The 26244-nt window shown below is 36.9% G+C and overlaps 1 protein-coding gene across 1 annotated transcript in view; it reads right to left on the reverse strand.

Moving 5' to 3' along the window:
- Positions 1 to 26244, reverse strand: part of LOC146692837 (E3 ubiquitin-protein ligase rnf213-alpha-like) — a 64568-nt gene that overhangs the window by 36484 nt on the left and 1840 nt on the right. Inside the window, exons 3-28 of the mRNA XM_085433058.1 lie at positions 24996 to 25703; positions 24174 to 24467; positions 23688 to 23839; positions 23458 to 23601; positions 23056 to 23255; positions 20540 to 20805; positions 20163 to 20419; positions 19624 to 19815; positions 19340 to 19535; positions 18455 to 18510; positions 18171 to 18330; positions 17854 to 17988; positions 13517 to 13615; positions 13313 to 13435; positions 12969 to 13155; positions 12486 to 12659; positions 11682 to 11834; positions 9625 to 10235; positions 9084 to 9243; positions 8787 to 9004; positions 6783 to 6920; positions 6288 to 6440; positions 4960 to 6196; positions 4211 to 4395; positions 3901 to 4056; positions 197 to 3760 (exon numbers count right to left, since the gene is read on the reverse strand). Coding sequence (XP_085289184.1) covers positions 197 to 3760; positions 3901 to 4056; positions 4211 to 4395; positions 4960 to 6196; positions 6288 to 6440; positions 6783 to 6920; positions 8787 to 9004; positions 9084 to 9243; positions 9625 to 10235; positions 11682 to 11834; positions 12486 to 12659; positions 12969 to 13155; positions 13313 to 13435; positions 13517 to 13615; positions 17854 to 17988; positions 18171 to 18330; positions 18455 to 18510; positions 19340 to 19535; positions 19624 to 19815; positions 20163 to 20419; positions 20540 to 20805; positions 23056 to 23255; positions 23458 to 23601; positions 23688 to 23839; positions 24174 to 24467; positions 24996 to 25703 — 9918 coding nt within the window. The remainder of the gene's footprint in view (positions 1 to 196; positions 3761 to 3900; positions 4057 to 4210; positions 4396 to 4959; positions 6197 to 6287; positions 6441 to 6782; positions 6921 to 8786; positions 9005 to 9083; positions 9244 to 9624; positions 10236 to 11681; positions 11835 to 12485; positions 12660 to 12968; positions 13156 to 13312; positions 13436 to 13516; positions 13616 to 17853; positions 17989 to 18170; positions 18331 to 18454; positions 18511 to 19339; positions 19536 to 19623; positions 19816 to 20162; positions 20420 to 20539; positions 20806 to 23055; positions 23256 to 23457; positions 23602 to 23687; positions 23840 to 24173; positions 24468 to 24995; positions 25704 to 26244) is intronic.

Below are 26244 nucleotides of genomic sequence, written 5' to 3' on the forward strand. Positions count from 1 at the left end.
AAAGAGTCCTGACATCAACCTGACATCAACACCCAACATATGCCCATAATGACACTTAATATTCCTTCTTTTGAACTAAAAATTATAGCAGTTTCAACGGGCCTAGAATTCAAGACAGATTATCAATACTTGGTTTAAACAAGTTACAAAGTTATTCGGCTGCTGTGTAATATTTGAAAGCAAACAAAAAAATTACCTCAGTGAAGAAGAAGTGTGACTGTTCAGGCTGCTGGGTGTGATACACAATGTAGTCTCCCAGTGAACTGTGCATTGCTTCTTTAACAAACTCTTGCATTAAATGCTCTTGTTCCTCATCAGGCAGTTTGGATTTTTCCAAACGAACCACTGAGTCCAGAGTGGCACAGTTGAGCAGAATGTCTTTGGCTTTGTTCAGAGTGACCTGAGCATCAGTCTCAGTACTCTCACGCTCTGTTACTTGCATGACCACAGAGGAACAAGTGTCTGAGTGGTAGCCGATGAACACATCACTTGGATCATACTTCTTTTCTGAGGAGTAACTACTTAAGGAGACAAAATCATTAACCCATTCCTCCAGTTGTCTGGCAATGATCTTCTGTTCCTCTGTGAGGACAGTGTTGATGTCAAGGTAGTGTTTCTCCAATCTGTTAATGAGTGGTATTGGAAACTGCTCATAAACCACTTCCTTCTCTTCAATGACGATGAGCCTGAAGTTTTGGTGAACTCTGCATTTCACACGATGTGTTCCTAAACCAAGATCAACATAATTTTGACCTCCGAGGGTCACATAGTACTGATTTAGAGCATCGTACAGACTTTCATACAGATTTTGAAGGTTGAGAAGCACAACTGTCTGTCCTGTCTCCATGCACACTTTGACACGGTTTATGTTCCTGCAAATCTGTGTGTATTCCTGATCTTTCGGGAAACTCGACCCAAAGATTATCTCTGGGCGGATTTGATGAGAGCAGAATATCTGTTGGAGAATCTGAAGAGCAGCAAAGTTTTTTGTAAGTACTAAAAGGTAACGACTTTCCTCCATTTTGGAAGCTGGACAGATGCTTTGCTCAACCATATCAATAGTTGTGATATTAGTATTAGAAAAGTCAGTTCCGACTTCTCTGCTGAATATGTCAATTACATCAACATCATCTTTTCCGCTAAAGTTTCGCAGGACTGCTCCGGTGATCTGATCTGCAGTAGGACGCTTATTAGACGTTTTGGTAATTGAAAATAACATTTTTATCAGACTGTAGAAATCTCGCAGACCAAAAAATCCTTTGCCTTTCTTGCATATTGTCATATATGCTTTTGCAAATGGCTCAAAGAGACGATTAATCTTTTCAAGAACATGTTGATCAGAGGAGCAGATTCCTGTGGCACTTTTGATGAGCTCTTGTTTATTTAAATCTCCACGGGACACAAAAATTCCACGATTCATCTTGGCAGGATCCAGTGCCCAGTTGGAAATTCCAATGAACCCAACCCTTTTATGAGGTTTTGGCTCATCATCAACACAACCCTCTTCCAGTAATGGGTGCAGTGCTTTCAGTGGCATTTTCGGGGAATCCTCAGCCAATCCAATCTCATCAAGAACAACTACTGAAATATATTCATCCAGGTTTTTGCTTTCTTGAAAGCGGGCACATTGCTTGAATGTATTGATGATTCCTTCAGGAGTTGAATGAGGGCTACACTGGAAAGACACCAGATGTATTTGCTTGAGCTTTTTGTAGAGGTCAGAATGTGATGTAGGACCCTGCATTGCGTCCGCAACTAGAGTTTTAGATAGTGATTTGGAGCTTCCTGGTTTTCCAACAATAAAAAGGGGAATTCTCAGCTCAATGCAGACCACCATCATGAAAAAGTTTTCTTTCAAAGCCTCATTTCTGGCTATTGTCTCAGCCATGGGTACACCATTGAGCAGGAGGTCCTGCATGAGTTGAATTTCCTGCATTATTCTCTGTGGTTTATACTCATCAGGAAGAATTTGGCTGATAGTTTTCAGATATTTGTTTTTGCTCTCCAAACAGGACTGATAGCACACTCCAGTAGCCATCAAGAGTGACCAGATTACTCTGTCACTAGCAGGTAGTTTTTTTTGTCTGTGTGATTGCTGCTGTAAAAAGGCTTTTAGAGCTTCAGCAAACATTGGGTGATTTTTGTGGAACCACAGAAATACTTGCATGCAACGTTCAACATCTCTCAGACTGACAAAGCTGCATTCATCTTTCCTCTCTCTCATGAACTTTTGCGATGACGATAACACTTTAATTATTGTTGGGATATAGTTTTTGTCAATCGCGCTGGCCTTCACCTGTCTTTGTACTATTTGTTCAATGTACATTTGCTCTGTTGTGTCATTGAGCTGTCCAAAATCCCAAACAAGAGGTATCATGCTGGGTGGTAACACATGAACACGATACACAAGCTGGCGGAGAGGGATGGAGCCAAGTCTGTCTTCAGTCTCCTCAGCCCGAACCCGGTAACCCAGTCCTGATGCTTCCAGCCGCTCAATCATCTGGTCTGTATGTTTTCTGTAAGGGTTGCAGGCTGCAATTATCTGTAAGCCTGTATTAGAGCAAAACTCTTGTCCCTGCACTGAATTATCACAAAGGATCTCCTTGATGCTACTGATGGCTTCTGTGGTGTTTGCCTCATCAAAGAAAAGTACTGAGTCAAGATCATGATTCTCTTTATTGGTCCTTGCAAGAGTTTCAGCTTCCTTCACTTTCTCATAAATCATTTCTGACGTAGTTCCTCCATGAACTTTGACCAGTTTCATGTTTTCTGCTGGTGCTCCACATCTTCTTAGTTCACACATAAATTTTATCAGCCTTGTTTTACCGCATCCTGTCTCCCCCATTATGATAACAGGAATGCCACACCTGAATCTCATATGAATTGCCATCATTTTGAGGATATTGTCGGTGGTCAGTTCATATGTTACATCGGGATCTGTTGGCCACTTGACGCCAAGAACACTGCACAGATGCTCAATCTTGTCAGCTCTAGGAAGCTGATCAAAGTCTGCATTGAAAGGAACTCTCTGATGTTCTAAGCCATTGTACAGCTGTTGCGTCATGATGTTCTTCTTTATCACTTCTTCTGTCAAAGGATTTACTGCATCAACCCCTTTCTGGCCATTGGGCCTAAGGTGAAATCCAATGAATGTCATGGACATGTGGTCATCATTAAAAAAGATGTATGGATGTGGCTCTGATTCCCACCTTTTTCTAATGAGGAATGGAGCTAAATCTTTTTCTTTTAGTCCACTGATGTCAACTTGTTGCCTCCCTGGGCTCTGGTCAGTGATGCATAGTGATGGTGTAGCAAAGTCTTTGGACATCAAGATCATGAACTCAACCACAAAGTTTTTGAACCCACAAAGAGTGTCTCCAACCAACTCAAATTTGCAGAAAACTGAATTCTCACAGTCTTTCAACTGAAGATTAAGAAACCAGACAAAGTTACGCAGCTCTGCCCATGATGGATCGATTATACCACAATTGATTAAGAGTATCTGAAGACACTTTGCATGAGTCCCTTCAATGCCTCGGTAAGTAAAGTTGTCAAGACTGTCATTGTTGTGAAAACGTGTGAGGTACTGGTATGGTCTTTGATAAGCTTCACTCCTGAAACATTCATCATCCATGAGGGGGTCATCACAGTCCATGTCTGGATTTTGCTCTTTCTGCATTTCCAAAGTCATAACCTCTTTTGGTGGACGGCAAAACACCTTTGGGAAAACATCCAAGAATGCAAAGTTTTCCTTTCGTCCCTAAAAGTATATAAATATATAATTATGTTTAGAACATTCAGGTCTATTCTCAATCTTAATATCTTCTCCTACAAGCTGCAAATCGCAAGTTCAGCAATTATCTGTATATAAACTGTACAAGCAGTAAAATCTCCACTCACTGATCTGGTGGCACATCTGTTCTGATCATTTGTGGTTTCTAGTAATTCAATGATATATAAGTGGTTCTGGCTGCAGTGCCACATCTGTCCATCTGAATCCATCAGGTACCGCAAAAAGAATAGCTTGAATATCAGCTCATTCAGGCCTTTTTGCACCTATAAACAACGTATGAGAAAAAAAAAATCGGTATTACTAGATAAAGCAATTTATGACTAGCTAAGGGATTCTCAAAGAATCAAAATTTAGATTTAAATTGAATAATTTCATAAATAATAGCACTTTTACTATGGCTACTTAAAAATGACTTACCGAAGATGTGACATCAAAGTGAAACACCTTAATATCATTTTGTTGTGGTGTGTCATACAAAAACTGAAGAATCTTGTTATCATCAACCTCATGTTCAGTTAGTCTGATGCACTTCTTAAATGGCATTCCTTGTGTGGCACATTTCTTTAGCTTTTCATACAGTCTTTGGACATACAGTGACTTGCCTAAAATGGTAGAATAACAATCTATTAACTGGTTGACAGAAATCATGTCAATAATTGTATTTTTCACACAACGCAAGATACAATTCAGTACCCTGTTTTCTATATACTATAAATATTGCAAACTTATAATATTTATTGTAAAACTTATTTCAAAGATATTTGCATTTGTTGTCAGCATTAAAGTAACTGCTAAGCATTACATACATTTTAAAGTAAAATAACTGAAATCTGAAAGTTGCTGTATGCTGTGTAGACAACTATGTACATTAAATTACAACAAACATGCTTTAAGATGGATTTTAAAGGAGTGTACCACTTTAACAAAATTACATGGGGTTCCCTAAAAAATATGTGATAAAGGAACTACATATTGTCTTTATCTATAGTAGATGATATTGCAAAATGCATGAATAAAACCTTATTAAAGTCTGGATTAAAGCTTTTAGAGCAAATTTATGCATAAACGTAAAAAGAGATGTATTTTTTAAGGTTTTATTGATGTCCTATCTTAACAATTATTTTACATAATGGATTGATGGAGAGAAAGTCACATTTAAAACTCACCAACTCCTGCACGACTGGAAGCAACAATACCCAGAGAATGGCCACCTTTGAACATGGCGTTCTTGTAATCTGAGGTAACGATGTAATGAAGGGACAAGTACTGCTGGATCTTTTCCAGTGGCTCTTGTGGCACAAAGTCTGTTTTGTACTGACTGAAGGCAGTAGGGATATAAGTGTGCTCTCTATCAGAGCTGCAAAAGATCACTAGCCTGTAATCCTTTTTATGGGAATGCAGTTTCTGAAAACACTTTTCCATTGCACAGCTAACATCATAGGAAAGCTGGTCTGCCCACAGCATTGTGTAAATCTTCTGGCCAGTGTCACCTGATGTGAGGCATCTTCTCAGGAAAAGCTCTACTTGTTCATAAGATGTTGAAGGGGTACACAAAAGCACTTCATCATAAGTTGGCAATGGCTCAAAGTCACTGGTCATGTACAAGCAGATACTTGAAGTCAGGATCTCATCATGTTGGCAGATTATGAGATTAGGTTGTTTTGACTTTAGGCCTTTTGGAAACTCCCTTCTGAGTGAATGGTCTTTCGTGTCTGAGAGTACCGGTTCATCTTCCAACTCATTCTGATTTCGGTTTTCTGTCATCAACTGCAAGAGACGTCCTAAACTCCTAATGTCTAATAAGTCATGGAAAAATATTTCCTTGTTTTTCATGTAGCCATTCCACAACTCCTCCAACTCTTTCAATCCAAGAGCCTTGTCTGCTTCATCTGCTGAGTCACTGTCATGTGCAAAATGACTAACACTGGGTGACGATGGCTCACTGTGTTCATTATCCCTTTTGCCATATTGGTTATAAAACCTTCTCCAAATACTCCGGACATCTGATGTTGTGCAGTTTGCTTTGATAAAAGAAAGCATCATCAGCGCTTTGTCTTCGAGTTCTGCATTCATGTTTGTTGGAATCAGAACACTGCACAAGTAGAATATTTGTTCTGCTGTGAAGTAGTTTAAGTAGTAGTGGTTAAATCTCTGTGTGTCCATGAAGTTTTGCCAGTCATCAAGAAACATCTCCATCTTCTTGGATAGAGCTGTAAGCTGTTCAACTAAACTTCCATTTACTTGGAAGCCACACAGGGTCTTGCAAAACCTAATTTCCATAATGATACATGGGTCACTCTGAGTTTTACAAAAAATCTTAGCTTCCCAACACCTGAAAAGTGGGTTCCCTGCAGTGTGAAGGTCTACAAATGCTTTGGCAAATCTTTGGATGTTTTCAAACACCTGAATATGAAGAAGAAATTAGATTACAGGTGACATAAAAATATAAGCTATTGTTAAAACATCAATGTAGCAAATGATAACAAAATCATACCTCAGTGAAGCGCTCCACTTCGCTCTGATTTTGTTGCTTTTTTCCAGACATAAGCATAAGTTTATTTTGCAGTTCTTTCAGGTCCTCATAGGTATATGTCATGTTTGCATGTCCATCCTCAATTTGCATGGTCAGTGAATTCTCCAAAGCAATCTATAAAGGGAAGAATCAAAAATGATTACTGTAGAAGTGTGTTTGTCCTTCGACCGAGAAACTATGATACCATTAGTACAGTGAAAGGTTAACAGGAAAATCAGCTTAAAGGGGAACTTATCTAAAAAATGTGTTGTTAAAATATGTTTGTTTCTTAGAATTTATAATAATAATTTAATATAATACTCAAATAAAATTACAAAGAAATTCACATAAAAGGTGACACTTACTATTACAAGAAAAAGTTTTACAATGTTTTATTGTAAAACTAATTTTTATTCTAAAACTATATTTTATTTATTTTGAAATTATACAACACTGACATGTAATTCATTTGTGTACCTTTTTCTGGTTTTGTGCCTTGATAAAATATATTCCCCTTTCATTGATGGATGTAGCCAGAGACAGAGATGAAAATTCAACAGATCCATGGCTTTCTCTAACAGTTGTTAACCAGTCCAGGTGGCGTGAAGTATCCCGCTGAAATGAGACATCAAACAAAACAATTTATGTACTTCTAGGTGGACTAAATGTTTTCATAAATGTCCAATAAAATAACTGAAGATGAGTTAACTGGAAATATGTATTCCAGATTACGGACATGGTAAATCAAAAGAGATAACCCGAGCAAATACGGGTCTTTCACAAGGTGACATATCACAGACTGTAGTTTTTCTTTTTATGTACTTGGTTTGTGGCAGTGGTTTAGTAATTATTTTGCTGTATACTGACTTCCAAATAAATCCTTTTATTGAGAAGGCTTCCTTCCCAAAATAATGCCTTAATTTGTGTAATCTACATTATTTGGATTTGCTATTTGACTGCTCCCACTCCTGATGAAGGTGAGGATGAGTAGTATTGTAGCCACTTTGGCATTCAGAATCAGTTAAGTAATAAGAGTGTTATTGTGCCACATTAAATTATATTTGGCAAACCTGAAAGAATTGGGCAAGAGACCATTTTTAAAGAAGTCACTGTACATGTTCAACAACGGGCCAGCTAAAATTTCTTGGGATTCTCTATAAAACTCAGCACATAAACTGTCTGGTCCCGCTACTTTACTCACAAGCATTTTAAAAAGGAATAATCTTTTTTTAACATTGAGGAGAGAATTCCGTGTTTTTCCACAGTCCAGTTTGCAATCTGTAAATTCAGTGGACTCTTTCAAAAAGCAGCTGAAAACGTATCCTTTTAAATTGACAGTCAGGCTATAGTTTTTCACTTTTTTGGTGTCATTTTATTCCTGGTCTAATGTTTTTTGCATTGTTGGTTTTATTTACAGAGAGATGCCTTTTGATTTTTTGAAAGTCACTCTATAAATAAATAAATGTACTTACTAAGCCCATATAGAAAAGTCTAAGGAGCTTGGAAAGAAAAGCTTTACTGAGTGAATGGATTAAATGCAGAGAGAATAATTTCCCCAAGGGAATCAATAAAGTATACATTATCATTATTATTAAAGGAAGCCCTTAAAACATGTAATCTTTGCTGACTCATCAAGTCAGCAAAGATGCACAGAAAAGAAGGTCAGACACCATCTAGGGAAGATCAGAAAGACAAAGCAACAATGTTGTCATCCCCTATGTAGCTGGTTTATCAGGAAAAACTCAGGGGAGTCTTTTCCAAGCATGACATCCCAGTGTACTTCAGACCCAGCCACAAACTCAGAAAAAAAAAAACAGGTTCATCCCAAAGACAAAACTCCTAAACACAAACTTAATAATGTAGTGTATGCTGTACAGTGTAATGAGGAATGCTCAGACCTCTACATTGGAGTGACCAAACAACCACGTCATAAACGCATGGCACAACATTGAAGAGCCACCTCCACAGGACAAGACTTGGCTTTCTGTCTACATCTAAAGGACAAAGGTCACTCTTTCAAGGATAGGGGTCTATGTCCCTCTTGAAGGACACTCCCCTAGGAGCTAAATCTGGGACTCTCCACCAATTGACCTTAGAACTGAAGAAGCGTCTTGGATGAGCGGTGACATGTCTTCAAGCAACTTAAAGAAGTCCAGACACTTTTCTTTCCAAGTTCCTTAGACCACGATGACCTGGATGACTGAGAACCTTCACAGCCCATATAGCAAAATTCATCCACAGTAGTCAGACCGTTCCTTAACTAAATCCAACCTCAGACTACTGATTATATTGTTAATATAGATTAGTATCAGTAATATCTATATTAAGAAATATCTTTTAAATACCCTATGATATTTGAAGGAAGCAAGGTTTTTAATTTTTTAACAGCTTCAGTGATAAATCAGGACATTTTCTTAATGTTAGTACTTCTATCCATTTATAGCAGTGATGTTAGTTATATTTCATAAAGGAAGGTCTTACCAGCTTCTTGGGTATATCTTTGTCATTATCAAGTGCCTTCCACAATTTTGCAAGTGACTCATTGAATTTCTGAAAATCAGAATCCTGCTTCAGGTCATACAGCATGGACGAGAAACCAAGGACAGCATCATGAAAGCAGGCCACTCGATCGACATCCATGTCATTTTCTCCAGCAGAGATTGATGCCAGGTCAACAAAAACTTTCAGCTCATTGATATCTGCAGTTACAAGTATTCTTTAGTTGTTATGAAATCCTATATTTAATTGTTAATGATAAAAAAAAAGAATATTTTATACCTTTAAGTTCTTTTTTAATCCACTGGATAAAATCTTTACTCTGGAGGAATTTTTGAAGACATTCCTTGCGACTGTCTGTAATGCCTTTAAGAATATTTTTTGCATTTATGAAAGCATCATCAATGCAGTTCAGGTTGTTTTTCTTGAAGCTGGAGTCATTCTGAAAAATATACAATGATATTAAATCCCACAAAAATGTATTTTATAGAAGAGTATTTATACCCCCAAATAAATGTTTTATGATGGTTGTTTAGATCACACACATTTCATGTCTGTCATTCTTTTAGAATATTTTACATCTGAGAACAAGATCAAAATGATTTTTAACAGTGTCTGTTGTTCAACATGATCACTAATGGATTTATCTTAATAACTCAATTATATAATATATATCAAGAATATATTTTCTTTAGCTGAACATGACTGGATTCATCCATCAAAGGAGTCAAAAGTAAGTCAAATGTGAATATTTTGCAGGTAAGGCCTAGAGTTTCTTTCAATTACCTTGTTTTTAAATAATATTAAGTAATTTTAAACATACCATTTGCAGCAACCTCTCCAGTACACTGAAGTCCCCTTCTGGACATAGCATGCTTTTGATGTCCTCAATGATTTTGGAAGATTCAACTGCTAGATGAACATCCTGGTATTGCTGAATTTGGTTAACCCTTTCTTTGATCCATGTTCTGTTATCAGATGTGTCTACTCTGCACATGATATCTAAGTCCTTTTTCAAGTCTTCACACTTTCCTTTATAGCCTTCAAAGATGTTGTCAATTTCTTCCAATAGAAGTTCTCCACTCTTTAGACTATCATAAAGCTTTTTGTAATTGTTGTAGCAGCTCTGAAATATTTTGTTGTAGACCTGGTCAAGGGTATAGATTTCTTCATTTCTATCAGTGTTATCTGTATCTGATTGGTCTCTTGATAGCTCCTCCACTTGGTTTTTCCAGCATGTTCTGAAGATCATGCTGTCTTTGATGGCATTCAGTTCTGAAGCCATTTGGCAGGTTGTATCACACAGATTGAAATAAGTGACATTTACAGCTGTAGGAGAGATCAGTCCATCGAGAGTGCGGACCTTCATAAATTCATTCAGTTTCATTGTATCTGTGTTCTGATCAAGCTTTTTGTCCAATCCATTGAAATCAACTGTGGAAAAGATGTAAGCATAAAAATTACTGTGAAAATATAACACCAAAATTTTTTTCCCCAGTCCTTTCCTAGTTTAATTATTTCTAGACCCAAAGAGTTCATTATTCACTCTTTCAATATGAAGTAGCAACAGCCTTTTAAGATCAATAGAATTCCTCCTGAATTCGGTCCTTCCAGAGGCTCCTATATGGATCTATTTATTTTTACAGTGTTAAAAAATGAATGTCCACACTTCTAATGAAAAACTACTAAGATATGTTCTGCTTACCCAAAACAATGAATTGGTTCTATAAACATTCAGGGTGAGGTCTTAGAAAAGAGTTTCAGGACACAGCAGAAGCTCTGGCACCACATTGACACCCTTGAACCATCCCAGGCCAAATGCATGCTCATTGTGATAACATACCCTCTCCCGGGAATATAAACAAGCAAAAGAAAACATTCGATTGGAAACTGTCACTGCTGTATCCGACGAAATAAAATCATTCTTTTGTAAATCATGTTAGCATGTTTTATTTAAATGTTCTTCAAAACGTTTGGCTTTTGAAAAGCTAAATTCTATTTGGCACAGGTTCTTTTATGCCTGCAGGCATAAAAGAACCTGTGCCCACACCTTTCATTGCAAAACTGACACTATGCTTCCTTGGAAAATCCTGAGAATAACTTTATAACACCAAAAAAATGCTTTATGTTCGTGTAGACCATTGGTAAATTTGTCCCAGAGGTATTCATTTTTTTTTTTAAATATCTCTATCATTGAGGAGATATCAGACCCTTTTTTTTTCTGCAGTCTTATCTAGAACAGGGCCAAAAGCTCCATCACCACCTTAACAGCACCTGATGTGCAGGAGTACTCAGAGAAAACCCACAGAGTCATACAGAAAAGCTTCCACAGAACAGGGAGGTTTAAACTGTGAACTTTTTACTCTGAGATGACAGTTGTAACAATTAAATAAAAAGAGTATAATGATATAAAAATATAATAGTAAAAATTAAGTTCTGAAAATGCTGGGACCTTTTCACCAACTGCAAATCGTCGGAGCATCATGAAAAAAAAAAGCTACAGCAAAGAAGACTGCTGAGCAGTTAGAATACTATGTAAGACAAAAATTTAATAACATTCCTCTCCCAAAAGTCCAGCCGCTGGTCTTCTCAGTTCCCAGACATTTACAGACTGTTGTTAAAAGAAGACCAGATGGTGCACAATTTCCAAAATCTTTGAGATGTGTTGCTGCCATCAAATTAAAAATAAGCTAATATTTTTTCCTAATATTGTACACTTTCTCAGTGTAAACATTTGATATGTTTTATATCTACTGTAAACAAAATATAGGTTTTATTAGAGTTGCATTTTGTTTTTATTTACATTTTACAGGGCATCTCAACATTTTTGGAATTTAGTTTGCAAGCTTCTTTTTTTCTCAGTTTGCTAGCACCACCCACCTTTCACATGCTCTGGAACGTCCTGGCACATTTGCAGAAGACTTTTGACCCGCTCCTTTTCAGTATTCACTGCCGCTGCTTCTTCTTCTCTCAGTCTTAGTAATGTTTTCATGTTTTGCTCATCTTTGCAGCGACCATCATCACATAGACCATCTGGAGAAGTATAAACACTTTGATGACCATAATACATAACACCCACTAAAATTTTGTTATCATGTTACTTGTACATTTCCTACCACACACACACACACACACACACACACACACACACACACACACACACACACACACACACACACACACACACACACACCTCTTTTTATTTCTGGGTTGTGAATTAAACAGATTAGAAACCATTTATTCAGTAAATATGCAAATATCTTTGTTTACCTAGATTTTATCAAATAGACCATTCAAACTTCTGCTGATTTTATAGAACATTGGCTGTTATTAATTTGTTCGTGGTACTGGGAGCAATAACACGCTTTACATTTTATGTGAAACTGCAATGTAACTGTAGAGAGTTTATTCATGTAACATCATTTTTAAAATTGCAAATTGTGTTACTAAATTCAAATGTCTAGATAACTTTCATTTCATACTTTGGGATGTGTTGTAGAAGGTGAAATAATAATAATAATAATAATAATAGAACAAATCAAACACAAAACAAAAAAAACCCTTCAGAGGAAAAGAGTAGTGCACAGAAACAATCTGAAGTAATAGGAAGTAGACAAAAGAGTGAAGAAAAGAAAGAGGAATGCTAAGCAGAACTGGCAGAAGTAGATAGATATTCGTATTCACCTGTTTTCAGCAAATCAAGAAATTCACGTTTTCTCTGGAAAATGTGAAGTAGAGCTTTAAACTGAATGTCTCCATTGAGGAACCTTTCTGATACAGATTTGAATGCTGAAGTCCCCAAAGCTATCATGGTTTGTGCTTCATCTGAAAATGATTTAACCAGTCCCTCTCTAGCACCTGGAAAACAAGAGTACAAAAACCCAAACACATTTTACTGACTTTTTAGATAAAATAAAATGAAAGTCTGTTTATGGCTTTCTACATTTATTTTCTAAAAATTGTTAAATAGATATACTACACAAATAACACATCCAGCCTTACAAACCCACAGCCTGGCATTTACGTTCACATATTTATGTAAAATATAATATAAACATGAAATGGGCACTACACAGAAATGTGCAATTAATATTATGTTAGAGAGTAACAATAATCTAGACATTAATAAAGAGTAGTAGTACATTTTTTTTCAATTTTAAAGTTTACCTGCCAATTGGAAGATAGTTTTGGCCATGGGCCAGTTCATAAGATACTCAAATACTGAGCCTTCGCCTTGAATGTACTCTCCATTGACTTTGGGCCATGACTCCACCACAACAACAGACATAAGCTTCAGAAACTTTGTGATATTATGTCTTTTCAAAAGATTCAACACCCCTTCACCAGATTTATCCTAAGCAGAAAACAGGGAATAGGTTAATGTGTGTGTGTGTTAATATTAATTTATAACTTTTTCTATTACCCCACCCCCTCCCTCTCAATTTCCATTGAATGTACAACTATATCATGTGAAATTAATAAGCATTTTTCGTAATTTTTTGAAATCATACCTGGCAAATACGTGCAACTGCCTCCAGTGCACATTTCTCCATTGTGCTGCATAATGATGGACATGTGTTGCTCGCCTTTTCCATTGTGGTACAGTATATTCCAATTTGATTTACATGATTTTCCTAGCACACAAGCACATATCATCAATATGTTTTTCAGGTGCACATGCAATGATGATAACTCAAATAAAAATTAATTCTTACATATTTCAGTTTGCCTTCAAAATCCTTCATGAATGTACTTCTCCAGTTTTTAGTGTGTTCCTCACGACTAAAAGATACTTTCAGGATATTGCTCCATACCTACAAAAAAGATGTGCATTTTAATAGATTATTGCAGTGTCCACTAATAGGCATGTTAACTTGTACTTGATAAAAACTCTGAAATTACAGTCCAGGAAACAAAGGACTTAAACTGCTCAAATTTCACAGAAGATTGTCTGATACCACCAGTGTTGGGACTAACGCGTTATTAAGTAACGCGTTACAGTAACTACGTTATTATTGTGGTAACGAGCACAGTAACTAGTTATTATGCCAAAACCAGGAACGCGTTACTCGTTACTGGGATTTAGATAGGCTCGTTATTCGTTACTTCGTGTGGTGGCTATCGCGGAGCTTCCACAGATTCAACAACATTAGCAAGTGGTGGAGGCAGCAGGTGGATGAGAGGAAGGGGACGCAGGAGGAGGAGAGACCCGAAGTGAACTTCAGGTAAGACGTTATGACCTGCAGTCTCTCTGGGTCAGATATAAACCAAGTTTATTTGGAGTTTATTTTCGTTATGCTGACTTTTTCGTACTGCGTGCTAGCTAGCATGACGGGGTTTCTATACAGCTGGGTGGTGCTATGTTACTGATGTTGAACTTTATTTTGTTCATATGGTTAATTATTAGAGTTTCCAACCGTCCCGTAAAAAACGGAATCGTTTCGTATTCAGAGAAATTATTACGGGTTTCGTATTGAGGTGAAAAGGAACAGTTTGTCCCGTAATTCAGCTACAATGAAAAAGACACAAAGCTGGAGTTATTCTGTGTTTACGCTGCACAGCTGCCTCTTCTTCTCTCATTCTCCCCCCTCCCTCTCCTGCTTCTACTTCAATCATGAAACTGATCAATGATCAGCTGATCAGCTTTTCTCTCTTGTTTATTTATCGCCCACTTTGCGCCAGAAAGAGGAAACCAGCGGATGTCGCGGTAAACAACAGCAGCACGTTTAAGCTTGATCAGCTGTTGTTAGAATTTATTTAGTATTAATTTCTAGTATCAGCTGATGTTTGCTGGAGCCACAGCTGTAAACCTGCTGGTCAGGATGTCGGTTTGTATATGTGGTGAGTGGGAAACATGAAGATGAAACCAGGAGATGTCCTTACTGAATCATCAGAGCTGAACAGGTGATGGAGAAACAGGTTTACCTTTTAGGTGACATGAATGAGTTGAAGGGAAGTTATGAACTGTTTCTGAGAGACTAATAACACCAGGATCCTTTTTTAAGTAGCTGACAGCTGGTAACTGTGCAGGGGCGGATCTAGCAAAGTGTTGCCAGGGGGGCAGGTAGGGCATTAACAGGGAAAGGGGGGCACAAAGAAATACTTTCTTATTCTCATTTCAAATGTCTCGCTTTTAATAAATAATTATCTGAGTCTTACAACAAACGATTGATAGATTGATGCATATATACCATCAAGACAGTGTACATCACTGTCACAACAGTGTTTATTTGCATTCAAAGGCTTTATGATATTTGCTATAATGGTGGGCCGGTCTCTAGTCAAAATGCCCGGGCCAATTTTTTGTCCCAGTCCAGCTCTGTATGCAGCTCATCTGCAGTCTGGTGTTGCCTACATCTTCCTATTCAGAAGGCAGAATTTCTGAGTTCTGAGTACAATCGAAAGCACCACGACTGCAGTTTTTGTGTTGGATGTAAAAAGCGCACATGACGCTGTGACGTAGGCTATAATCATGGTGGCGGTCAACGACGGTCCAGGCGTGGGATTTCTCTCGTGGAAATATGCACATTATCTTTTCCTTTGGTAGGTGGCACAGTGCACTTGTGGCAAGTAAGCAAGCTAGAAGACTGGCACTCTTGCTGGGTATCAAGTTAGCAACACATTAACAAGAGAAGTCTGAGTAAAACCAAAGTTACTTTCCCTAGTAACTAGTTACTTTAAAAGTAACGAGTAACTTGAAGTAACTGAGTTACTTTTGATGGAAGTAACTAGTAATGTAACTAAGTTACTAATTTAAAGTAACTTACCCAACACTGGATACCACCGCCAATTGCAGTGGCATTAGACTTAGATGCTTGACAGTAACAAGTGGTCCTACTGTTTTTTTTTTTTACTGTATTTACTGTTTGTTTATTGTTTGTTTGTTGCTATATTTAAAATGATAAATGACTTGAAATGATTCTGAAAAAGGAGAGGCAGACAGCTGGGAGTTTGTTTTTCACTTGTAGCATGAAGAAAAAAACTAACTAGGACAGCTATCTTAAAAAGAGAAGTGACGCATTATTATTCCAGATAGCTGCAATTGTGACGTATTTAGCCTAGAGTACTTAGTGAACTGAAGTGGGCAGATATCAAAAGAACTCCTGTAGGTAAAATTTTTTTTCATGAAATTGGTTTGATTTTAGTTCTCTTTTTTCAAAAACGAATTCATAGTTGTAGTTATGTCAGGCTCTTTTTATATGTGTAAAACAATGGCTTAGAGCAGACTGCAGGCCTAAATAAGGATCAAGTCCAAACTTGATCCGTACTTTAATGCACCTATCACACATGCTATTCTTGTAGAAAAAAAAAAATTGTATTAATGCGCTTTACTTCACAGAAAATAAATGTGGTACACATTTAATTAAAAACAAAAATGAAGCAAAACAAAAGCAATTAAAAGTAAAATGAGACTATTGTTCACTTGCTTTGGTCCCCAACTATGAAAATGTTTTGAGATGGGCAAAGATGAGGCCACAAGGTACATATAAACTACCGGTCATATGTTTCAACACATCTTCTCCTCTAATCCCCAAAAGTTCATTCTGTTCATCTGGACGTAGTGTTTTCAGTGGGAGAAATGTTTCATCACTCATCATTAATATCCAGAGAATTTGCATATTAATGATCAAGCAACTGACCTCCCATCCCATTTTTCTTTCAGTGGTGCAGGTTTCAGTCATTATGCAAATGTACTGTTTATAAGACTGGGGAAACCTGCAGTCAGCTGAGACTGAAGAAGTCACTTGGATGAGTGACGAAACGTTTCTCCCACTGAAAACGTCCAGATGAATAAAATTAACTTTTGGGGATTTACTTACCTGGATGATTGAGCATGAATAAAGACCTTCTCCTTTTATGTTTTTTCTTGATTTTCATGACTATTTACATTGTAGATTCTTACTGAAGGCAACAAGACTATGAATGGACACATGTGGAATTATGTAGTAAACAAAAAATTGTGAAATAACTCAAAACATGTTTAATATTTTAGGTTTTTCAAAATAGCCATCCTTTGCTTTGATTACTGCTTTGCACACTCTTAGCATTCTCTCTCTGAGCTTCATGAGGTCGTCAACTGAAATGGTTTTCCGACAGTCTTGAAGGAATTCCCAGAGTTCCTGAGCACTTGTTTTGCCTTCACTCTGTGGTCCATCTTATCCCAAATCATCTCCACTGGGTTTAGGTCAGGTGACTGTGGAGGCCAGACCATGGTGCAGCACTCCATCACTCTCCTTCTTGCTCAAATAGCCCTTACATGGCCTAGAGGTGTGTTTGGGGTCATTGTCCTGTTGAAAAATAAATGATGGTCCAAACCGGATGGGATGGAGGATGCTGTGGTAGCCATGCTAGGGTGGTCCTCATGCCAGCCAGTTCCATTGTTGATGGTTTTTGCGACTGCACTTGGGGACACATTCAAAGTGTGAGCAATTATCCAGACTGACTGACCTTCACTTCTTAAGGTAATGATGGACTGTCATTTCTCTTTACTTAGCTGGTTGGTTCTTGCCATAATATGAATTCTAACAGTTGTCAAATAGGGCTGTCAGCTGTGTACCAACCTGACTTCTGCACAACACAACTGATCGTCCCAACCCCATTAAGAAGGCAAGAAATTCCACAAATGAACCCTGACTTGGCACACCTTTGAAGTGAAAACATTTCAGGACTACATCATGAAGCTCACTGAGAGAAGGCAGAGGGTTTGCAGTGCTGTCACCAAAGCAAACGGTGGCTACTCAGAGGAATCTAAAATATAAAACATATTTAGATTTATTTATCTTTTTCTTTCTTTGCTACATAATTCCATATATCTTGCTTCATATATTTGATGTCTTCAGTTTGTATCTACATTGTAGAAAGTAGTAAAAATTAAGACAAACCATTAAATGAGAAGGTGTGTCCAAACCTTTGACTGTTAGTGTACATTGATGTCCTCTTTTTTTGTTTTGTAAGATGAGCTATATCTAAGTGGCTAATGTGCTGATGATCAAAGTGAATTATTTATATGACACCATAACAGAGAACAAGAGCTTACTTAATTTCTACTTACCTTTATTTCATTGGGTACAGAAAAGTGCAAATGATTCCATTCATTGAGCAGTTTATTACTGAAGGTATTTCTTCGCCACTTCCTCATTGTTTCTAATGTCTCCCAAAATGACTCTTCCTGAATTTGCTCTCTTGTCTGTAACATTTGTAAATTTCTTTATGAAATAAAATAAACTAAACACTGTCAATGTGAAATCAACATTTACATTTAAGCATTAAAATTTATGTTGTTTTTTTAAAATTTTGAGGTTTAGCTAAAAGAAACATAAAGACATTTTGCTCATATGGTAGTCCAACCGACTAACAAGCAGCTCTGACCTGGGAATCATTGTGGCCGTAGACCTTGGCTATCAGACAGACTAGTTCAAGGAAGTGGAGAGGAAGGTCAGAGTCATTTGGATCTTTTGTGAAATTGCAGACAGAGCCAAGAAGCATTACTGCAGTTTTCAGGCAACACTCTCCATTTTTGTCATCGAAACTAGAAGAAAACATTACATTATTGTTTGAGGAAAGACTGCCATCAGCACTGACACTAAAAATCAATATTGATCCTTCTTCACAGATACTGGGCTATAATGACAAACAGAGGCTTTTTATTGTACCTGTTATTTTGGTGACTTTCTCTTTTGATGACATGGGATATCAAATTTATCAGAACCTGTAATCAGAATCATAGTAGATATTTATTGAATATGAAGAGACATAGCTGTTGAAGGCAACAACACACATGCCACTGGACATAAAATCTAGAGTAGCCTTTCAGCATTTTATAAATCAGTGTGGTCTAGGAGAGACTTCAGCTCCTGCTCCTATTCTGAAATTTGTTTTTAGGCTTAGGCTAAAATATCATGTGACAAGGGACTTTAGCCAATCACAGGCCTTTGCATATCAGATCAGTTGAGTGCTATAAACAAAATTGACCAAAACGAAACTGCATAATAAAACATTCCTTGGCAGAGGAGGATTATAACCCTGTATTAAATCAAAAGTCAGTGTTGACTTTTATTTTTAAACTTTTGGGGTTGCTACTTGTGGTTACTATTATTTTGATTAATTTTATTTTTAATTATTTATTTTATTTATATATCTTATCTGGCTTGGGGCAGTTTTGAACACAACACTCAGTCTCTTGTCACATAGCAGACATAAACCCCCTCACAAAAATGAGAAAAAAAGTTTTTCTTATTAAAAACAGCGACAATCAAAATAATAATTAATAATATTAACTAATTATAAAATTAATTAGTTTAAAATTAATTAGTTAATAATAATTAATTAAACAGTATTATTAATTAATAATTTATTTCTATAGAACTGAGGGAAGTTCCATATTTATTTGACAACTTAATTTTATATACCTAAGCATTACTTAGTTATATAATGTTAAATATAAGTAAAACTTGTTATTAATATTAATTTTAATTTTCACTTTGCTATTTAAAACTCTGTTTTTATTAAAACAAAATAACTGTTTTAAGAATAAATACCTTGTACATGGGTTGAGTTATGCCAGATCTGATGCTGAACTGCAAATAATGAAGAATGTCTAGTAGTTCAACTCTCACTGGACTGGACATGAAGCTCATTAGGTCATCCACCCGTATGAGACACATCCAAGAGTGCACAAGAAGACGATCAATGGCTGCCAGGTATGCATGTTCTTTCATGATCTCAATCCGATTTCTAGTTAAAGGGGTTAGGGTCAGGGCAGATAAATGGGACCAGACAAATTTAATTACATTTAATGTCTTTATGGGGGATAAGCACTTACTGTGCGTAGCTGGGTCCTTTGATTCCCCTCAAGCCTCTCCAAGATTCAGATTGTGGATTCAAGACTGGGGTAACTGGCTCAAATGGTTTGCTTTCTCCTCTCAGTAGATGAATCAGAGGGATGACCAAGACCCACTTCTCAATATGGTGTGTTATAGCAGTGTGGCAAAGGTTCTCCAGCGCATCTGCAACTCTGTATAAGTCGAGAGATAAGCAAACATACAAGACCAGCAAAAAATTCACATAACACAGGACAGGAGACATTCATTTTTCCAGATAATTTAACAGGAGCACTACACTGGAAAACCCAGATTGTTTGTTGCACCAAAGTCAAATCAGGTTGATCAGATTATAGGTGACTGGATTCCAAAGTGATGATAAATTGCAGTGTTGTAACTATTGTATGTAAACAAACACAATTTATAATGTTTTAGTAAATTTTAACTTAAAACTGGGTTGTTCTTGTCCCCATATTATCTTTGTAAAAACACAATCATTGTCACAATGTTTATGCTTAAAAATAAACCACATACTAATTACCTTTTTTTATCTGTCAAAGGATTTGCAAAGTTTTCCCAGAAAATGGCAAACTGGCCCTGCGCCAATTCAGGCAGGCAAAGAAGACTGCATAGAATGGAAAGTTTATCTCTCATGCTGTCCTTCAGATGCATGTTGCAGACCAGCAAACCAATAATCCCTGCATGGAGATTTGGTAGCAAGGATTGTACTGTTTCACTTTTCTTTCTGGCCCTAAGACCAATAATTTCCTCTAGAAACCTTTTTAGTAGGTTTTTAATCTGGAAAAGGCAAAGGGTGAATATCAGAAAACATTGGAACATTGGAAACATTCAGTACTTTATCTTATACTGTTGGATTATGGATGTAATATGTTGAAACATAAAACACTTGTTACTTACCTGTTCTGAACCATATGGTAATCTCCACCGTTTTTCCATACCATCATGAAGTAGAGGATAAGTGTATGTATGAATGAACTGTTGCAGCAGGAGAAAGAAGTTTTCTACATTTTGTTCATTCCAGGTTGTGAGAAGATCAAAGATTATTTTTAACATCTCCCAGCCAGCTTGATCTCTCCCTTCCATCACAGTTTTTTTTGCAGTATTCCAGTACCAGGCAGTGTTTAATTTGGGATGGATCATATCATCATATTGATGCCATTCACCTTTGAAGCACAAAATACATCAAGTTTGGTAATGGTTACATTTATTATTCAGTTGGTCCATTCATACTATTGTTTTGGCCAATACCGGGTGCATTTAATGATGATTGATTCTGACTTATTATGTACTGAACATCTTGCTTTAAAGCTTGATCCTCTACACTTTTGGGGGAATATAAGATTAGAACATTTAGGCTTGTGCATATTGAATTTTCATTACCATAGAACTTAATATAGTTTCTATAGTTTCTACTCCCTAGGTTTCTTTTATTGTGCCTCCCCTTTATTCCGTGTTTTATGTTTAGTCTTTCTTGTCTCTATGTTCGTGCATCCCCTGTGTCCAGACCATCCCTTTGTCTCCCCAGTCGGTCCTGTCTCGTTGTCTCAGTGTTTCCTCTGCCTGTTGTTATGTTGTTCCATGTGCTGTGTGTTCCTTTGTATTTTCCAGGTCCTAGCTTCTAGTTCCCAGGTTTCTAGTTTGTTTTGGTCTTAGTTTTTAGTTTTAGGGCTATGTTTTCTTATTTCTGGTATTTGAGTTTTGTCACAGCATAATAAAGCTGCCTCTTTTAGTTTACCCCTTTTTGTTCATGAGTCCTACGTTTGAGTCCTCTTCCTGCCTGAAGGGCTGTGCGATATGACCAAAGTCTCATATCCCAATATAAGACATCTATTGTCCCGAATAACGAAATATATCACAAAATAGTACATTTTATCTTATTCTGTGAATCTTCGCAACTCGATTTGTGTGAAGTGTTTTCAGCGGGGCTTCGTGTACCTGGAGTTGAGTATTTTGACCCATGCATGAAACTATATAGTTTTAGATATAAGTTGTATGGGCCGCCATTTTCTTTGTCAATATTTATTACATGGCATGCTGCGGAGAAATGCCTGTTCTAACGTTTGAGTCTAAGGTTTATTTTGAGTATTAGTTAGTATTTATAGAGTTAGTATTTATTAGTATTTATTTTGACAGCTCTTTTTTGCTTGTCATCCGTAAACTCTCTCGATACTCTTTCATGTGATTCTTGTATAGGTGGTAGCAAATTTTTTTTGCCGTAAACAGTGTATTTTGCGACACCACGAAACAAACGATAGCGTATAATATGAAAAGATGTTTTAATTTCTTCATCCTATATATTTTGTCATATTGCACAGCCCTACTGCCTGCCACAAGTTACATGACAGGTTTAGATCTAAGGTTATAGCGAGAATAAGCCACAGCCCTACATGATAAAATCAGTCCTAACCTGATTTTCAGTCACTGATTGAATCAAGTTAGATCTGGTGGTCTATGACAATGTAAAACATATTACACTTATTTTCAGATCTTTTTGTGGTTGTCATTTTTTTTGTTTCCTGTTGCTATCAGAAAGGTTGGGTCTCTGGCTTTTGATTTGAGGATGTACATTTTCTGCTATAACTGTGGTGCAGTGATACCAATGAAGTCACTGTGGTGAGATGGTTTTGTGAATGAAAAATGAATGAATGAATAAAAGCTCACTGACATTATTTTTGCTCCTGTTGCTGCTTAAAAATAGGGAGTACGCGGTAAAGTAGGTCATCTACTAAAATTAGTGGTTCAGTCCCTGGCTTCTCCCACAGTGTGCATGCCTAAATATCCTTGGGCAAGACACTGAACCCCAAGTTGCTCCCCGAAGTGTTCATCAGAGTGTAAATATGTGTGAATGTTAGACAGAAAGCATTTAAATTTAGAAAAACGGTGCCTGTATGAATGGGTGTCAATGGGTGAATGAGGCATGTAGATAAAGCGCTTTCAGTGCTAAAATTCACCAAATTCTCAATCTAATGAATATCTTACATATAGTTAGCAAACTATCAAGGAAGACTTTACTGAGGAGAGAATATGTGAAAATTGTGGTTCTAGTGTCAACAACTGACTGCAGAGGAGGGTTCGTTACAATAAAACCATACTCTCACAGACAGTAAAAATAGTATAAACATCTCTCCAGTGAAAATGTCTGCTGTTTGACTAAGTAGACCAAAGGTTGCCTCCTTCCTTACTTGGAGATTAGCAGTTGATGGAGGTGAAAAAGGGTTTGCTCTCTTGTGGATGTGACATCATCAAAGCAGACTGTTTTCTTAGTATAGGTCTAAAAATTGGGCATACATTAAAGCCCACTATTGAATCATTGTTTTTCTCAGGTTTTTTTTTTTTTTTTTTAGCATTTATTAAATACCGTAATTAAATCTAATATTTGCAAAATCTATATCAATAATATGAATTTAGAATACCTTCTCTTGTTAAAAGCCCTTGTTGGATCGACAGGCATCTGTTGATGTAGTCATTTTTCTCTTCCTGGTAGATGGCCTCATAAATTAACTCCTTTTTACTGTGCTTGTAAACTGCATATTTGTAGGGTATACGCTCATGAAGGTTTTCCTTGGGAATTTTAACATGTCTTTCAACAAGATAGCTCTTATCTCCAAGAGACCTATTAAACAGAAAGTTATTGTTAGAGATGGGACATACAGATGACAAACAATCTAATAATGCGATAGAAGCTAATATAATTTCTATACTGGCAAAAATAGGAATATTTAATCACATCTAAATTCAGTCTCACTGATTTTCCGTGGAGAATAAAAAAAAAAACATTGTTTTTTGAACAAACAAATAACAACAATAAGTTATACCTGGTGAACATTGCGATCGAACCATCCCAGCTTCCTAACAGTGCAGCAGATTTTAACACAACAAAGTCTTTCTCTGGATCCCAGTGAAAGTCTTTAGAAACGACAACGTGAAAATACACAGATATTCCTTCACTGACTGATGAACTGGAATAACAGGAAAGAGGCAAATAAATAATTTGATGGTTAAAAATATGAACTCAAATATGTATATTCTACATCCTGTTACTTACGTTTGTGGTCTCTGATGGCCCACTTGGACATCACTATGATGGGGAGGGCAGGGTGAAGTTGGTGGCCTAGAGCCAACTACATCTCTCTTGCCTCGTTGCTGTTCTTTTGCCAGATGTGCACCTGTGTCCTTATTTGAGTTAGTGGAAGTAGCCTTATAAATGTAAAAAAAATGTAAAAAAAACCAAACAAACCAGTTTTATTTCTTATTTTATATACTGTATGAGTAGAAGAAAATAAAACTTAAGTCCTACAAGAGTCTGATTGGTAGTCAGAAAAATATGTTTAATGTAGAGCGACAATATGTCAATTTTCACCTTCTACTTATGAAAATGGATATTAATTAATGTTAGTAAATTGGTTTCAGATCGGAAAAAAACATTTCAGAAATGTTACATTTTAAAAATCTTTTCCCTCATGTTTTAATTTTGCGGTTTTGTATTAAACTCAGTTTGTCAGTTAAAACTCTGTATTTGTCTTCATAATACCTCAGTGTTTTTGGTGGTGTCCTTTGTTACCGGCGTTGTGGAAACAGATAGGTTTGTTTCAGGTGTTGCCTTACTGCGTAATTCAGAGTCACTTTCAACAGTCACAGCAAGATGTCCCTCTTTCTTATTACAAGACTCTATACCTTGAGGAAGAGTAGCTAATTTACTTTCCAGCTGTGTCTGCAGAAGGGATGTGGATCTGCTTCCATTTTCTGCTACAACTTGGGTTGCAATGTTGTCTGGTGTTGTAGAATGCTCTCTGTCTGGCTGTGATTCAGCAGCAGCCAATTGTACCTAAAGAATAGCTACAGAGTTAGTTCACCAAATACCTATTAAAATTTTTAAGTATTTATTGAGATAGGGTTTCTCTGGAAGCAGAGCCTACACTGTTTTTGTAATTAATCCTAATAACATGTTATCTCTAATACACACAGAGTTGTGCCACTTTTTAGTTCAAACATGATGTTTGTCTTTGCAAACTCATAACTAAGGGGAACCAGTAAGTTAGTACACTGTCTGAACAAGATAAACAGGACATTATGGAAGATGAACTTAAAGGTCTGGATAAACCGGTTCTTCTATCTTTGAGACTTTGTTTTTTACTGCAGTTGAAGTTTAGTGTAAAACAAGCAGACAAAACAATGTTTTACTTCCAGAAAGAACAATCTATGGTTTCCTGTTTAACTATTGCTGGATAAATATATTCCTTAATATATGTTTCTTGTTGTTATAAGATTGAATATTTTCTCCTCATACTATGATTTTGTATTTCGGTATAAAATTCAGTTTGAGGTTAAAACTCTGTGTTTGACCTCATAATACCTCAGTATCTTTGCTGGTGTCCTTTGTTACTGGGCTGGGTCTTGAAGACTTCTCTGACTTTGTGGTATTTTGATCATCTGAATAACACGTCTCAACTCCTTCTACTTGTTCTTTTTTCCTGTCAGCCTGTTTTGTGACTGTATTTTGATCTGTGTTCATGGAGTTTTTCTTATCAGCAGACTTCCGAGAGAGATTTTGAGATGTTGTTTTGTTTGCATCTTGGTGTGGGGCAGGCTGCGTTGCTGCTTTGGCTTCTTTTAATATGTCCTCAGATGATTCAGGGACAGTAGACTCAGCTTCTTTGGTTGTTGGGGAATCTTTGGAGTTAGACAAGGGTCCAGGATGAACATCACTTAGCTTGTCAGCAGGAGTTTGATATGGATCTGGGGTGTCATCTTTGTTTATATCTGATGAATCCCTTGTTTGATGTGCTGCTATTTTGCTGTGGGCAGATGTAGGGGAGGGTGTTGTTGTGGGAACAGACAGGTTTGTTTCAGGTGTTGCCTCAGTGCATGAGTCAGAGTTAATTTCAGCAGCCACAGCATTTTGCTTCTGTTTCTCCTCACAAACTGCTAGTTCACTGTCAAACTGTGTCTGGTGAAGAGATGAAGATGCACTTTCATTTTTCACTGTGGCTGGGTCTGTACTGCTATCTGATGATGCAGCACCTTTGCTGTCCAGCTCAGAATCATCAGTAGCCAACTGTCCCTGAAAAAAACTACACAGTTAGTTCAGGAAATACCATTTCAAACTGATAATTTCTAGAAGCAGAAATTAACACTTTTTGTATTACTGTGCTATAAAAGGGTAGAGAAATGGGAAACTAATGCAAGCAGCATAACAAACCCTCTACTGCATAGCGTTGCCCTGAGGGAACAAACCACATTTTCATGCCTCACACTGGCCCTTCAAAAAAAACCCAACTTTTTTTTTCAAATAATGCTACCAGGCACAATTTTAGGGTGAAGGCTTGAGTCAGGGTTAGGGTAAGGTTTAGGCAGGGACTTGTGATGGGTAGGGTCAGGATAAGTCTCTAGGAAATGAATTTAAGTTAATGTAATGTCCCCAAAAGTGCGCGCGTGCATGGGGTTATGATCAAATGTTGGATGTATTTTGGTGTTTTATTGTTCTGTGAAATGTTTACATTGTTTATTTGTTGTTTATTTATTTGTTCATCCTCGTTGTACTAATAAAACTTATTATAGAATAACTTGGTGTTTGACTACCCTTGTTGCACAGTGTTGCCTTG

Source organism: Copadichromis virginalis, linkage group LG15, assembly GCF_057382275.1.
Source record: "Copadichromis virginalis isolate Kocher_CV1m ecotype Utaka linkage group LG15, C_Virginalis_male_GT1.1, whole genome shotgun sequence".
NCBI lineage: Eukaryota > Metazoa > Chordata > Actinopteri > Cichliformes > Cichlidae > Copadichromis > Copadichromis virginalis.